This window comes from Pan paniscus, chromosome 10, assembly GCF_029289425.2.
Source record: "Pan paniscus chromosome 10, NHGRI_mPanPan1-v2.0_pri, whole genome shotgun sequence".
Taxonomy (NCBI): Eukaryota; Metazoa; Chordata; class Mammalia; order Primates; family Hominidae; genus Pan; species Pan paniscus.
The window spans coordinates 19,921,500-19,936,135 of NC_073259.2; the positions used below are offsets into that span (position 1 = coordinate 19,921,500).

The window sequence follows — 14,636 nt, forward strand, 5'->3', positions numbered from 1 at the left end:
TAGAAATATTGGGAAGAGTAAATGTGTTAATGCATGTAAAGCATTTAGCAGAGTCTAATTGGAGTAGTGCTAGCTATCATGACTATCTTATAAATGTAGTTAATAGTTATGGAAATAATTACCAATTTTATTTGTCAAAAAAGAAAGTCTATTCAGGAAACTACTTGTAGTATATGATAATAAATTGTATCTGTCAGTTTATGATCAATAAAAATCATAATTTATCATTAGGTCATTGCTTGTAGATCTTCTTGATCTATATAAGCATTTAATGATACACATATTCCTCTGAGCACTGCTTTGCCTGCATTCCATAAATTTTCATGTGTTGCATTTTTATTTCATGTAGTTCCTTGTCATTTCCTTTTGGGTCCTGGGTTGTTTAGTTAGTAATTTGTTTAATTTCATAATATTTGGGGATTTTGCAAATTTTTTATTACTGATTTTTCATTTAATGCTATTGGATTTAGAAAATATCCTCTGTATGACTTTGTTACTTTTACACAAATTAAATATGTGTTATAAAGCCCCATCTATGGTATATATCTTAGTGAATGTACCATTGCACTTGAAAAGAGTATGCTGCTATTGGGTGTAATGTTTTATAAATGTCAATATAGCATGGTTAGTAGTGTAATTTGGATTATTTGTATGTTTACTGATTATTACCTTTTGCTGTAGTGGTTTTATCTATTACTAAGAGTGGTATGATTGTGAATCGATTTCTTCCTTTAATTTTGTCAGTTTTGCTTCATAGGTTTTGACACTGTATTACATGGTGTTTTTTATGTATAATTTGTAATCTTGCCATACTTTTATCATTATAAAGTTTCCCTCTTTGTCTCTCTGATATTAACATAGTTACAGCAGCGTTTTTTTTTTAACTCTTAAAGAAAAAAGTTTAATTGAGTCACAGTTCCACAGGGCTTGGGAGGCCTCAGGAAACTTATAGTCATGGCACAAGGGGAAGCAAACATGTCCTTCTTCACATAAGGGCAAGGAGGAAAGAATGAGAGCAGAGCAAAGCGGGAAGCCCCTTATAAAACCATCAGATCTTGTGAGAACTTACTATGAGAATAGCATGGGGGAAACTGCCCCCATGATTCAGTTACCTCCCACCCAGTCCCTCCCACCACACATGGAAATTATCAGAACTACAATTCAAGATGAGATTTGGGTGGAGACATAGCCAAACCATATAAGGAGGTAGGACCCTATATTCATTATCTTGCTAATTTTCTAAGTTACCTGTGTGTATAGAGTTTAAGAAATGATCATTGGAAAAAGGCAATGATGCTCTTGGAGGAATGCAGATCTAACAATTGAATGTTTAAAACCAATATTCCATGTATATTGTATTAAAAGCCTTTAGAATAAAAGTATCTATCCATATTTATTTTTTAAAGCCAAAGTGTATATTAGTGCCACATATATCGTATAGCCTTATAGTGTAGTATTTTAAGGACATCTTAACTGCCCTCTAATGCCTTGAAATCTGGCTACATATCTGACTTATTACCCTGCCCCTAATTAGTAGTGTTTTATGCTAAGTAAGCATCCTTATCTATTGAATAAATGCTAATAGTAAATGATGAGACAAAAGTTGCCATCAAGTTGCGTTTTTATGAAAAAAATGTGGTTATGAAAAGCATGAAAAAGCATGATTTTCATTTATAAATTAGTCACACATTTCTTTGTTATTTAGAAAATAAAAATTATACTAATTAGCAATCATTTATCAGCACCAAGTGAACATTCTGTCAATTGTTTGACCTTGTAGTTGCTATTGCCCAGCTTGAATGTGTGTAGGGATGTAGGTATATACGCATACCTATTTTCCCACCTGCACCCCACCAGTAACTTTTGTTGCCCTTTCTTTCCTGAAACCACCCTGGTCCAGATCTTTCCCATTTTTCTTCACCTTGACTTCTTAATAACATTCAGCACCACTCAGTCTCCTTCCTTTTTGAAACATTAGTTTCTCTTGGTTTCCATGCCATTCACATGCTTTTGATTTTCCTCTACATCTCTTCTTGGGAGATCTCATTCACTCCTGGGATTCAGTTACTACATATACTCTTATGTCTGCCATATTTAAACCTCTAGTTCAAATCTCTGTTCATCTTCAGTCATCCATATATGTATATGAATGTATGCACACACACACACTATATTAATCTCTTCTCACATTGCTAAAATGAAATACCTGAGACTCAGTGATTTACAAAGACGAGGTTTAATTGGCTCATGGTTCTACAGCAGCATTTTTATGTTTACTGTTTGCAGGTTACTTTTTTCAGCTTTTTACTTTCAATCTGTGTCTTTATATTTAAAGTGAATCCGCAAGAGAAAAAAATCATATTTCTTGATTTGTTGCTGTGTTATCCCATCTGATAATCTCTACATTTTGGTCGGAGTTTTTAGACCGTTTATAGTTAATATAAGTATTGATAGGATTGTGTTTAGGTCTGCTATTTTGCTATTTGTTTTCTATTCATTTCATCTGTTTTCTTTTTTTGTTGGTTTCTGTGTACCTTCTTTCCTGCTTTATTTTGTATCAGTTTTTTTTAAAGCATTCTGTCTTAATTCCTCTGTTAGCTTTTTAGCGCGCGCTCTCTCTCTCTCTGTATGTGTGTGTGTGTGTGTGTTTTAGGGGTTGTTCTAGCGTTTACAGTATGTATCTAATCTTAATTATAGGAACCTTGCAATTTTATGTGTACATTTACCTCCTTAATGAAGTTGCTTTCCTTAAATATGACGTTCATGTTTTCACATATATTGTGGTCTTGTTTGCACATATATTACATTGTTTTTAATCTTCATGTTGTAGATCTCTAAATATATTGTTTTTAATTTTTGCCTTATAGAATTTTAAAGAAATTAAGAACAGAAAATAGATATAGTCTTTAATATTTATCCTTATGTTTACCTTTTCTGGTCCTCTTCTTCCTATGATCCGAGTTGGTATTTCCTTTCAAACTGAAGAATGTCCTTAAGCTCATCTTTACAGTGTAGATCTGCTAGTGATACATTCTCTTGGTTTTTTAGTATCTAAGAAATGTACTTTTGTATCTTTTGTCTCCTTTTTTCAAGGAGAGCATCATTGGATATAGAATTCTTAAAGGGTTTTTTTTTTTTTTAAATTATCGGCACTTTGAATATGTTGTTCCAGTGTCTTCTTGCTTCCATAGTTTCTGACCAATAGTCAGCAGTTACTCTTTGCTCCTGTATAACATATAATTTGTTCTGTTTACTTTCAAAATTTTTCATTATTGGTTTTCAGTATTTGGACTATGATGTGTATAGTTATGATTTCTTAGTGTTTCTTCTGCTTGAGGTTTGTTGAACCTCTTGGATTTGTAAACTAATGTTTTCCACCAAATTTGGGAAGTTTTTGGTTATTATTCAATTTTTTCTTTAGATCTTTGTTTCTTCTCATTTAGGGTTTTGCTGAACTGTTTCTTATTGCACAAGTTTCAGGCGTTTTTCGTATTTTCTTCTGTTTTTCTTTGTGTCCTATGGACTAGAAAATTTCTATTGATCTAGCATCAATTTCATTTGAGTTTTTCCTGCCCCCTCCAATCTGCTTTTATGCCTACATTAAGCTAATTTTTATTTTAGTAATTATTTTTTCAGCTTTATTATTTCTTTTTTTTCAGTTTCTTTTTCTCTTTTGAAATTTCCTGTTTTTGCATTCATTATTATTATATTTAATTCTTTGAATGTTTTTTTTTTTTTGAGATGGAGTCTTGCTCTGCCACCTAGGCTGGAGTGCAGTGGCGCAATCTCAGCTCACTGCAACATCCGTCTCCCAGGTTCAAGCGATTCTCCTGCCTCAGCCTCCTGAGTAGCTGGGACCATAGACACCCACCACCATGCCTGGCTAATTTTTGTATTTTTAGTAGAGATGGGGTTTCACTATATTGGCCAGGCTGGTCTCAAACTCCTGACCTTGTGATTTGCCTGCCTTAGCCAACCAAAGTACTGGGATTACAGGCGTGAGCCACTGCTCCTGGCTTTAAACATATTTTTAATAGCTACTTTCGAGTTTTTATCTGCTGGATGTAATATCTGGCTCTGCTTAGAGTCAGTTTGTATTGACTTATTTTTTCGTCCTAAGTTAGTTCCACTTTTCAAAGCTGGACCTTAATGATAATATGTTGTAGTGAAAGATTATTTTACATTTGTTGATGATTTTTGGGATCTTTTAGTTTGGGATTTTATAGATTTTTGGTGTTTGTAAATAACCCATTTTCTGTGAAATCATTATTGTAGAAAGATTTATAAGAATGAGAATTGCATTATTGTCTTGGGATTGGGCCTGGATATTATAAAGTCAAGGCGTTATTTTCTTTAATTTCTCAACTTGAGTTTCGCAGATGAAAACCTTTATCATTTGGAATTGATCTCAGTATAATATATCAAAGTAAATTGTGATTATCAGTTATTAAGCAATTGCCATGTATCATATATGGTGTTAAGCACCTTATATACACATTTGGATTAATCCTAACAATAGCCTCAATATTCAAATATTGGAAATTGAGATAATTACCCATCTGAATCAGGTAGCTAATAAGTTAGAACTGTAAGACACACTGACTTCAGAGTCCTGGCTCTTTAGGTTTATGTCGTCTTACCTTCCTTTTTGGTTGCTGTCATGTGGTTTTAAAGGTTTTTCTTATAATCCTAATATTTCTCATGATTTTGGTTGATGGGTTACTGGTCAGCTTGGATGTGCAGTTAATAGCATAGCATACCATATGATTTCATAGTATACCATACCATTTTTTTAGGGCAAAAATTTAGATTATTTTCTATAACCCAATTCTAGCTTTAATGATTGCCTTTGGTGTTGTGGTAGATTAATATTGATAATTTAGAGTAGTATTGATCAACATTTTAAATGTCACAAAATGAATAGTGTTTGTGTTTAATCTTATTTGCTCTATGCAACAGATAGCTTAGTTTTTTTAAGAAAACGTCTTGAATTTCTTTTGAAAATTATATTTCATATAGTAGATGTTTAACACATGAGTATCCTGGGACATTTGTCTGACAAACTCTCTTTATTCAGGTACAGCCATTTAGGGGTCCAGATTGAACCAGGTTACTCATTAGTCTCATTTTACCTCACTTATCTCATTTTTTAACACGTATATCTGCCAGAGTTTTCTTTGTAAAATGTAGAAGTTTTGTTTTTCAGAGTGGAAAAGCCACTGGCAGTGATTCAAGTGGTGTCATTGATCTCACAATGGATGATGAAGAGAGTGGAGCTTCACAAGGTACTTCAATAGTAATTGTACTAAGCAACGTTTTGATACCATTTTTTTTGTCTTAATACGGTATAGTATTCTACAAAGACAGATGTTTACGGCATTATGCTTGGTTTATTTGTGTTCTTTTTGGAATGGAAGTTTTTTAGATTAGAATTTTAAAATTTGGCCAGGTGCAGTGTCTCACACCTGTAATCCCAGTGCTTTGGGAGGCCAAGGCAGGAGGATCGAGGCAAGAGGTCAGGAGTTTGAGACCAGCCCGGGCAATGCGGTGAAACCCCGTCTCTATAAAAAATTTAAAAATTAGCTGGGTGTGATGGCATGTGTCTGTGGTCCCAGCTGCATGGGAGGCTGAGGCAGGAGGATAGCTTGAGCCTGGGAGGTTGAGGCTGCCGTGAGCTGTGTTTATGCCACTGCATTCCATCCTGGGTGACAGAATGAGGCCCTGTCTCAAAAAAAAAAAAAAAAGAATAGAATCAAATCTTAAATGAGTATAAACAATGTGTAGAGGAAAACAGCAATTAAGAGAATATTGTAATTTTTGGAGTACCTCTGTTTTTGTATCTGTTATTTCACTTGATCCTTGCAAAAAAATCCTGTAATACTCATTTTAGACTTGAGGAAACTTGTTAGCCTTAGAGAAAACAATTCAGACTCAGTAAGGGTCTTGGGAGTAAAATCCAGCTCTTCTGTCTCTACATTAAATGTTCTTTTTCTCTCTCTGTTTATGTTTCAGTGTAGATACTGTATATATATGTATTCATTTAATTTTGGTCATTTGAATTAATTTCTTTTATCTAGCATTATATAAATAAAAATAGAAGTAATTTTTAAAAACGTTCACATCCAAAATAATAATGTTCTGAGTTATAATATTTAGAAACTGTAAACCATATTCCTAGTTATTCTGCAGTGTTAATAGGTGTTTCATGAATATAAAGTTCCATGGTTAAGTATGTTTGGAAAATGCTGAGTTTAAAGTTAAATTGATTTTTTTCTTAATGCAGACTTCTCTGAGCCTTTACTATGCTAATTTATAATGTAAATCTCCAAGAATGATTTAAGATATAAAGTATTTCTCAAACTTACTTGGCTGTGCAAAATAACATTCAGCTACATATCTATAAAACTGGTGATTATTGCACATGGAAAATATAATATCATGTGCTGAGTTACTTCTTATTATCTTAAAGACATTACTTTTTTCTTAAACACCCAAATATTTTAAAAATAATATTTTGGGGAATCAGTCTAGTTGAGCTTTGGAAAACAAAAGTTAAATAGCTGTACAACTGATTATATGACAGTAAAGTCGGTTTTGTTATTTAAAACTGAATTGAGAAATGTATGCCATCCTTCATCCGGGTTGAACTCAAGCCAGTATGATTATTCTTTAAAAGTTTCAAATTATCTCTATTGCTTTCACTAATTTTTAATAGACAGCCATGACTATTATAATGGATCCCTAAAGAAAAAAATAAATACAGGTTTTTGAGAGGACACAGGTAGGCTTAATTCTGGATTAAAAAGTAAAGTCCTAAAAGTTTGTTTTCAGTGCTCTCACCATTTCCCTAGCATCCATGCCTCATGGGGTCTTTTTGTTGCCCCACCTTTGGGTCTGTCTCAAATTCTCACATTCCTAAAGTACACTGTTTTCCAATGGCATTAAAATATCCATTGTTAAAGCCTTGGGTTTTATTTACATTTAGTGTGGAATTCTATAGGACAGAAATTGATGGGGATTATTTTGGATAGAAGGACTTTTGGGTCACAATCTTCATAGTGGTTTCCTGTTTTTAAGAGTTTTTTCTGAGATGCAAATATTTATTTCATAGGCTATTGAAGACCTTTTTTGAGATTAGTCATTCTTTGACTATTTTAAAGACTATATAGTGATGATAAGCAACTATCTGTTATCAAAGAACCTAAATAATTGTAGTAATTGAAATCCAAGATCACAGTGAAAACTCTATCAGTTTATAGATATTTGTCTAGAAGAGTGTTCTTCCTATAGGTAGGTAGATTATATATTTATGCAAGTAATGAGTTATTCTAGTTGACATATTGTACTGATTTACAAGTAAGATTATTTCTGAATTTCTGTAAACGTGAATTTGAATCTGTGATAGAACCACCAGCAAATTACATATGCTCTTAACTCAGTTTTCAAATCAGCAAAAATACACGTAAGTAAAATGGAAATAAATTATTCTCTTAGAGGTAAATGTGACACCCAAGTGGCAAGCAAAAGTAAAATTTGTCCATAGAGGAAAGACTTGTATTTCCTAATTTTTTTCTTGTCAGTCATAATATTTCACTTTTAACTAACAGACCCCAAAAAACTAAATCACACTCCTGTATCAACCATGAGTTCTTCTCAGCCTGTGTCACGACCATTGCAACCCATACAACCAGCACCGCCTCTTCAACCATCTGGGGTGCCAACAAGTGGACCATCTCAGACCACCATACACTTACTACCTACAGGTAAATTTGTTGAATCATTGAGTAGAAGCTTTGGTTTTGCCTGTAGAGAACTATGACTATGGAGTTAAGTGGAAAGATAAGACAGAAAATTAATATTCATCTTGTTAATTTGAGGACTACAGTGCATGTCCTTTTGAAGGCAGTATAACTTAGTTTTGCTGACTGTCTTAAGCAGCAGCACTGGTAAAGAATGATTTTAAAGAAAAGTATATATTTATTTACTTAACATTATATAAATAAAAGTGGAGGTAATTTTAAAAAGCATTCACATCCAAAATAATAATATTCTGAGTTATAATATTTAGAAACTGTAAACCATATTCCTAGTTATTCTGCAGTGTTAACAGGTGTTTCATGAATACAAAGTTCCATGGTTAAATATGCTTGGGAAATGCTGAGTTTAAACCTAAATTGATTTTTTTCTTGATGCAGACTTCTCTAAGCCTTTACTATGCTAATTTATAATGTAAATCTCCAAGAATGATTTAAGATATAAAGTGTTTCTCAAAGTTACTTGGCTGCGCAAAATAATGTTCACCTAATATCTATAAAACTCTGGTGATTACTAATGCATGTGGAAAATAATACTATTCTGAGTTACATTCTTGAGACCAGCCTGGGCAACACAGTGAAACCCCGTCTCTACAAAAAATTTAAAAATTAGCAGATTTGTCATCTGCCACAGCAAATGTTCTGTAAATGGCAGAAATGACTGTAGTTTCTCTGGAAGGGATGGATATGACTTATTCTGAGTGTAACCAAGAAGTTATAACTGACTGATCAAACAACAATTTTTAGATGTGTCTTATCTTGAAATAGCTTTAACTAGTCTAACACTACCACCAGGAATCATATGCTTGCTACCTTTCAAGAAGCTGTAAATTCAAAATTTTCAAGATTTAGCCTGTATCTCCTAAACTGTTCAGAAACCAATCAACATGGTTTGTCTTCTGTACAGCAGTCCATTGCTTGAAGATTTATCTGCACAGTACTTACATAAGTACTCTTCTCATTAAGGAAAACATTGAATTTAAGTGGGGTTTTATCCAGTGAAATTTATACTTAAAACACCAGATATCTTGTAGGAATCAGGATATTTTCCATAGTGATTTAGCAAACTATTTGTTAATTAACCTTTGAGTTATGAAATTATTGTTGATGCAGCAAATGTGTGGTTGTTTTGGTAGGGACTGTTTAGATTTGTTAAATTTCAGAATCTTAGATGCTTATGCAGACTTTCCTATCAGTTAAAATAAATTTTACCTTGTTGGCATTTCCAGGCAAAAGAATGTGCCTATGTGACTTTATTTCTGGTGTGTAGATTTTATATTGGTTCTCATATTTCAATACCATTGTTCTATCTAAATAGGCAGTTATAAGTAAGTTCAACCTTGGGAGCTGTATTATCTGTCTTTCTTTACATTTATACAAAGTTATAATGACAGTCATCAAAATTAGATATTTTGGAAGGAAATGTCATTATTCAAACCCATGGGCAGTGTAGATTATGGAATGGGGAGTAAAGAGATGAAAAAATAAATGTTCTTTCTTGTTAATACTTTCTTCTTTCTTCCTGTTTCTGAAGACTCACATTGAAAGTTAGTATCTGTAAAGACTGAAGAGTCTTTAGTAAAGAAACCGTTTTATCTTTGTTATAGCCAGTACTTTCCTCCAACTTTATTTTTTTATAGGACCCATTTTTTCCATAAGAAAGTAGATTGATTTGTTACTTTTTATTATATAGTTACTGTGTGGTCATTTGTAAGATATGATTCTAATTCAGAGAGTTGTTAACAAGAAAGTGTCACTAAAAATCATTATTATAGATACATGCTGTCAGTGAATGTTTATGACTCATTTTTTGATAAATATTTATTAACATTACTCAAAGTATTAATGCTTTCTGGAACATACAATAGGAGGAATACTAGAGTAGAGAAGGGAGAAGTCTGTTGTTTAATGGATTTTATTTACTGTTTTAAAAAAAGATAGATTGGTTCAGCTAAACAAAATGTGAATTATAATGGTCAAAGAGATAGGTTGGCTCACTTGAAAAATAAATGTGAATTAACAGTAGCCGGTCAGTTTCTTGATCTTTGGGAATACAAAAATACTCTTTTGGATTTACACCCCCTTGGTAGAAGGCCGAGAGGGCTTATGATTCTACTTTGCTAAGAACAATTAAAATTAGGAGGTTTTTCTCTTTTAAGTCACTCCTGTGGCATCATACTCTTAATTTTGCACCTTTTTAAAAAATCTTCACATTGCTTATTATCTGGTCAAACCAGAGTGGGAAGGGAATTGGATGTGGTGGAGATGTTCTTTGCCTCTGAAGCTTGGATTTTAATATTATTAATGTTTATTGGCCCTATCATTTTTATCTTAGAAGATCATAAAAGGAGACTGTTATTTCTGTTTCTGTCTTTATTAGTTAATTAGATTTTATGCAAAGATAACTGCCATTTAATACTGTTTGCTTAACGTAGAATTTACTGTATTTTTCTGCCTTGCATTAGCTCCAACTACCGTGAATGTAACACATCGTCCAGTAACTCAGGTGACCACAAGACTCCCTGTACCAAGAGCTCCTGCAAACCACCAGGTGGTTTATACAACTCTTCCTGCACCACCAGCTCAGGCTCCCTTGCGAGGAACTGTTATGCAGGCTCCTGCTGTTCGGCAGGTCAATCCCCAAAATAGTAAGACATTTTTCTTGTATATAGCCCCAAGATACATGTAGTTCTCTTCAGCATTTAGTTGGAATGGCATATAATAATGTTAAATTTTGCAAAAATTTCTTATAATGTCATATTAAAAGTATTGTTATAAGTTCAAGAGATCTGTACTACAACATAGAAACTATAGTATAGTTAAAATCAATGTAGTATATTCTTGAAAATAGCTGATAGAGCAGATTTTAAGTATTGTCACCACACACAAAAAAGGTAAGTATGTGAGATCATGCATATGTCAGTTAGCTAGATTTAGCCATTCTGCCGTGTATGCATATTTCAAACATGTTGTATACCATAAATATATATAATTTTTGTCAATTAAAAAATAGTTTTCAAAAAAGAAATGGCAGTATAACCAAAACTAATCTATTATTATTTTTCTTCCCTTAGGAGAGTCAAACAGAGAAAATTGTTGATGTATACTAGTTGATTTGTGCTCTGAGTGTTGTCTTTAATTTAACTTTATTTATGGCCTGTATTAGTATAGTACACAATTTGATACTGGTATATTCTCTACTCTATTAAGAAACACCTTACCTAGTTAGAGCGGGAATGGTCAATTGTGATTTACCCCAGATGATGGAAATCATGGTAAAGGATAGCCTTCAATGAGAGTCTTAAAGATATGGAAAGTGGCTGAGAAAAGAAGGGAAAATGTTAAAGAAAGCTTGTAGTTTCTTGTATATATCATATATTAGTTACATACATATGTTACATATATGTTACATGCATGTTACATATGTATATGACATTTTAAAATTATATATTAACCACGTATATAAGCAGTAGTAGAATATATCACATAAACACAAGCTTATATAAAAGGTATATTTAAAGTAAAGAAAAATAATAAAATGAACTACATATGAACTCTTCATCAGGTTAAGAAGTAGAAAATTTTCAGTATCCTGTAAGTGGTCTTGTATTCCTGTCTTGACTACATCCCTTTTCCTTTCCATCAAAGGTAACCACTGTTCCTACTTTTCTATTAGTCATTCTGCTTTTCTTTATGATTTTGCCACCAAAATTGATATCATTTAAACATACTAGGGTTCTCTAGAGGACAGAACTAACAGGATAAATAGATATATAAAGGGGAGTTTACTAAGTATTAACTTACATGATCACAAGGTCCCTCAATAGGCTGTCTGCAAGCTGAGCAAGGAAAGCCAAACTGAATCCCCAAACTGAAGAATTTGGAGTCCAGTGTCGAAGGGCAGGAAGCATCCAGCACAGGAGAAAGATGTAGGCTGGAAGGCTAGCCAGTCTCTCCATTTCATGTTTTTCTGCCTGCTTTGTATTCATTGACAGCTGATTAGATTGTGCACACCAGATTAAAGGTGGATCTGCCTTCCCCAGCCCACTGACTCAAATGTTAATCTCTTTTGGCAACACCCTAACAGACACACCCAGGATCACTATTTTGTATCCTTCAATCAAGTTGACATTCAGTGTTAACCATCACAAGTCCACCCCTTGTCAACTTGAATCCATACACATCTCCTCAGATCATACATATTCTTCAAATAAAGAGAGTAATAAGGCCATAATTAAACCTAACATAATACAACTATCCTTTGTACAACCGGAAACACACCAATCCCCAAGCCAAATACTATTACATAAAGTTAACAATACTTAAATGTTGATAGGAAGTCAATAAATCTTATGTTACATGATGAAGGAAAAGGAAATAAAGATATTTTCTTGTACAAGTGTATACATGCACAAACATGTTTTTAGCAAAAGAAGGAGGAAATACTCATGACAATTACAGTCCCTGAGTTGGCAACTGGTCACATGGTCCTGGCTGGTATTGATGACTACCTTCTTCTACTACCCATTCTGTGTTCTCTTTGCCTTCAGCAAGCACCTCAGCTGGTCGTGGTTTATTCCTGGTGGAATGACCCAAACCTTCATTCTTGAGTATTTTTATTGCTGCCTAAATTGAGCTATTATAGTTTCCTATTGGCCTTAATCACAGGGCATGGTAATACTAAGAGACACCCTAATGGATCTCCTGTATTCCATGCATACTCTTCCTTACCTCCATTGTGGAGCAGTAGACTAACTTCTTCTTGGTAGTCCGGGACAGTCACCACAACCAACACTAACTCCTTCGTTAGCCTGTTGACTTAAAGGTAAGAGGAGCCCAAAGTGTCCAGGTGGCATTCTTAAGTTCCAGTTTAATGGAATCATTTTGTCTCCTGGTGGGAGCGTTCCTCCCTCTGGAACTAAGACCTCTAGGCCAGCAGAAAGTAATGTCGCAGGAACAGGAAGCAAAAATTTTGCTAGTGGATCCCTAGGGGTGAAGGTGAGTGGTGCTACTTCCACTTCCACCCCCTGATTCCTGGACCCATGAATCCTGGCTATGGGAGAAACAGCACCATATATATTGGATGCTGATTCAGAGCATACACGGCCTTCTGGAGAACTTTGCCCCAGCCCTGCAAAATACTGTCACCTGGTTGGGGTTGTAATTGTGACTTCAAAAGGCCATTCCTTTTGAATGCTTCAGGACAAAGGGGAACATGGTAAGACCAGTGGATTCCATGAGAACGAGCCCACTGCTGCACTCCTTTAGCCATAAAATGAGTGCTTTGGTCAGAGGCAGTGCTGTGTGGAATGCCATGACGGTGGATAAGGCATTCTGTGAGTCCATGGATAATAGTCTTGGCAGAAGCATTGTGTGCAGCATAGGCAAACCCGTATCTGGAGTAAGTGTCTATTCCAGGGAGGACAAACCTCTTCCCTTTCCATGATGGAAGAGGTCCAGTATAATCAACCTGCCACCCGGTAGCTAGCTGATCACCCCGAGGAATGGTGTGCTGTATCGAGGGCTCAGTGTTGGTCTCTGCTGCTGGCAAATTGGGCACTCAGCAATGGCCATAGTCAGGTCAGCCTTGGTAAGTGGAAGTCCATGTTGCTGAGCCCAGGCATCACCTCCATCACTGCCACCATGGCTACTTTGTTCATGGGCCCTTTGGGTGATGACAGGGGTGGCTGGGGAAAGAGGCTGAGTGGTGTCCACAGAACAGGTCATCCTATCAACTGGATTATTAATATCCTCCTCTGCTGAGGTCACCCGTTGGTGAGCACTCACAAGGGATACAAATATCTTCATAGTTTTTGTTACAACCCATAAATATATATAATCATGCATCTGGCCATCTACCCTTCCAAGCAAAGTGCACAACTAGGTGTGCTGCTTGAAGTTCTGCCAACTGGGAAGATTTCCCTTCACCGGTGTCCTTCAGGGATGTCCTAGAAAGGGGCTGTAGTGCTGCAGCTGTGCACTTTACAGTGGTGCCTGCATATGGTGCAGAACCATCTGTGAACCAGGACCTAGTCATCTGTTCCGCTGTCAAGTGATCATAGGGACCCCTGTGAGGCCATCAGTACAGGCTGGGGAAGAGAACGCAGGGTGACAGGAGTGGAGATATGGGCATTTGAGCCACTTCCTCATGTAAATTACTTGTGCCTTCGGAACCTGCTTGAGCCCAATCACATATATACTGCTTCCATTTGATGATGGAATGCTGCTGTGCATGACCCACTTTATTGCTAAATGGGTCAGAAAGCACCCAGTTCATGATAGTCATCTCAGGTCACATGGTGACTTGATGACCCATAGTCAAATGTTCAGTTTCCACCAAAGCCCAGTTAACAGGCCAAGAGCTGTCTCTCAAAAGGAGAGTAGTTACCTGCAAAAGATGGCAGGGCCTTGCTCCAAAATCCTGGAGGCCTCCACTGTGATTCATCTATGGGGTCCTGCCAAAGGCTCTCACAGCATCCCTCTCTGCCCCTCACACCTCAAGCACCATTGAATCTGCTGGGTCCTATGGTCCAAGTGGCAGAACAGCTTGCTCAGTAGCATGGACCTGTTGCAGAGCCTTCTCCTGTTCTGGACCACACTCAAAACTGGCAGCCTTTCAGGTCACTCGATAAATGGGCTGGAGTAACACACCCACATGAGGAATGTGTTGTCTCCAAAATCTAAATTGGCCCACTAGATGTTGTGCCTCTTTCTTGGTTGTAGGAAGGGCCAGATGCAGCAACTAGTCTTTCACCTTAGAAGGCCCCACACCACTGGACCCTAGAAATTTTACTGAGGTAGAAGGTCCCTGCATTTAGTTGG

At 35.6% G+C, this 14,636-nt stretch overlaps 1 protein-coding gene across 7 annotated transcripts in view; it reads left to right on the forward strand.

Moving 5' to 3' along the window:
- Window positions 1-14,636, forward strand: part of ATF7IP (activating transcription factor 7 interacting protein) — a 116,157-nt gene that overhangs the window by 83,985 nt on the left and 17,536 nt on the right. For all 7 annotated transcript variants that reach the window (XM_014347106.4, XM_034935409.3, XM_034935411.3 and 4 more), the window contains exons 11-13: window positions 5,207-5,285; window positions 7,608-7,763; window positions 10,280-10,462. In XM_014347106.4, the coding sequence (XP_014202592.3) occupies window positions 5,207-5,285; window positions 7,608-7,763; window positions 10,280-10,462 (418 nt within the window). The remainder of the gene's footprint in view (window positions 1-5,206; window positions 5,286-7,607; window positions 7,764-10,279; window positions 10,463-14,636) is intronic.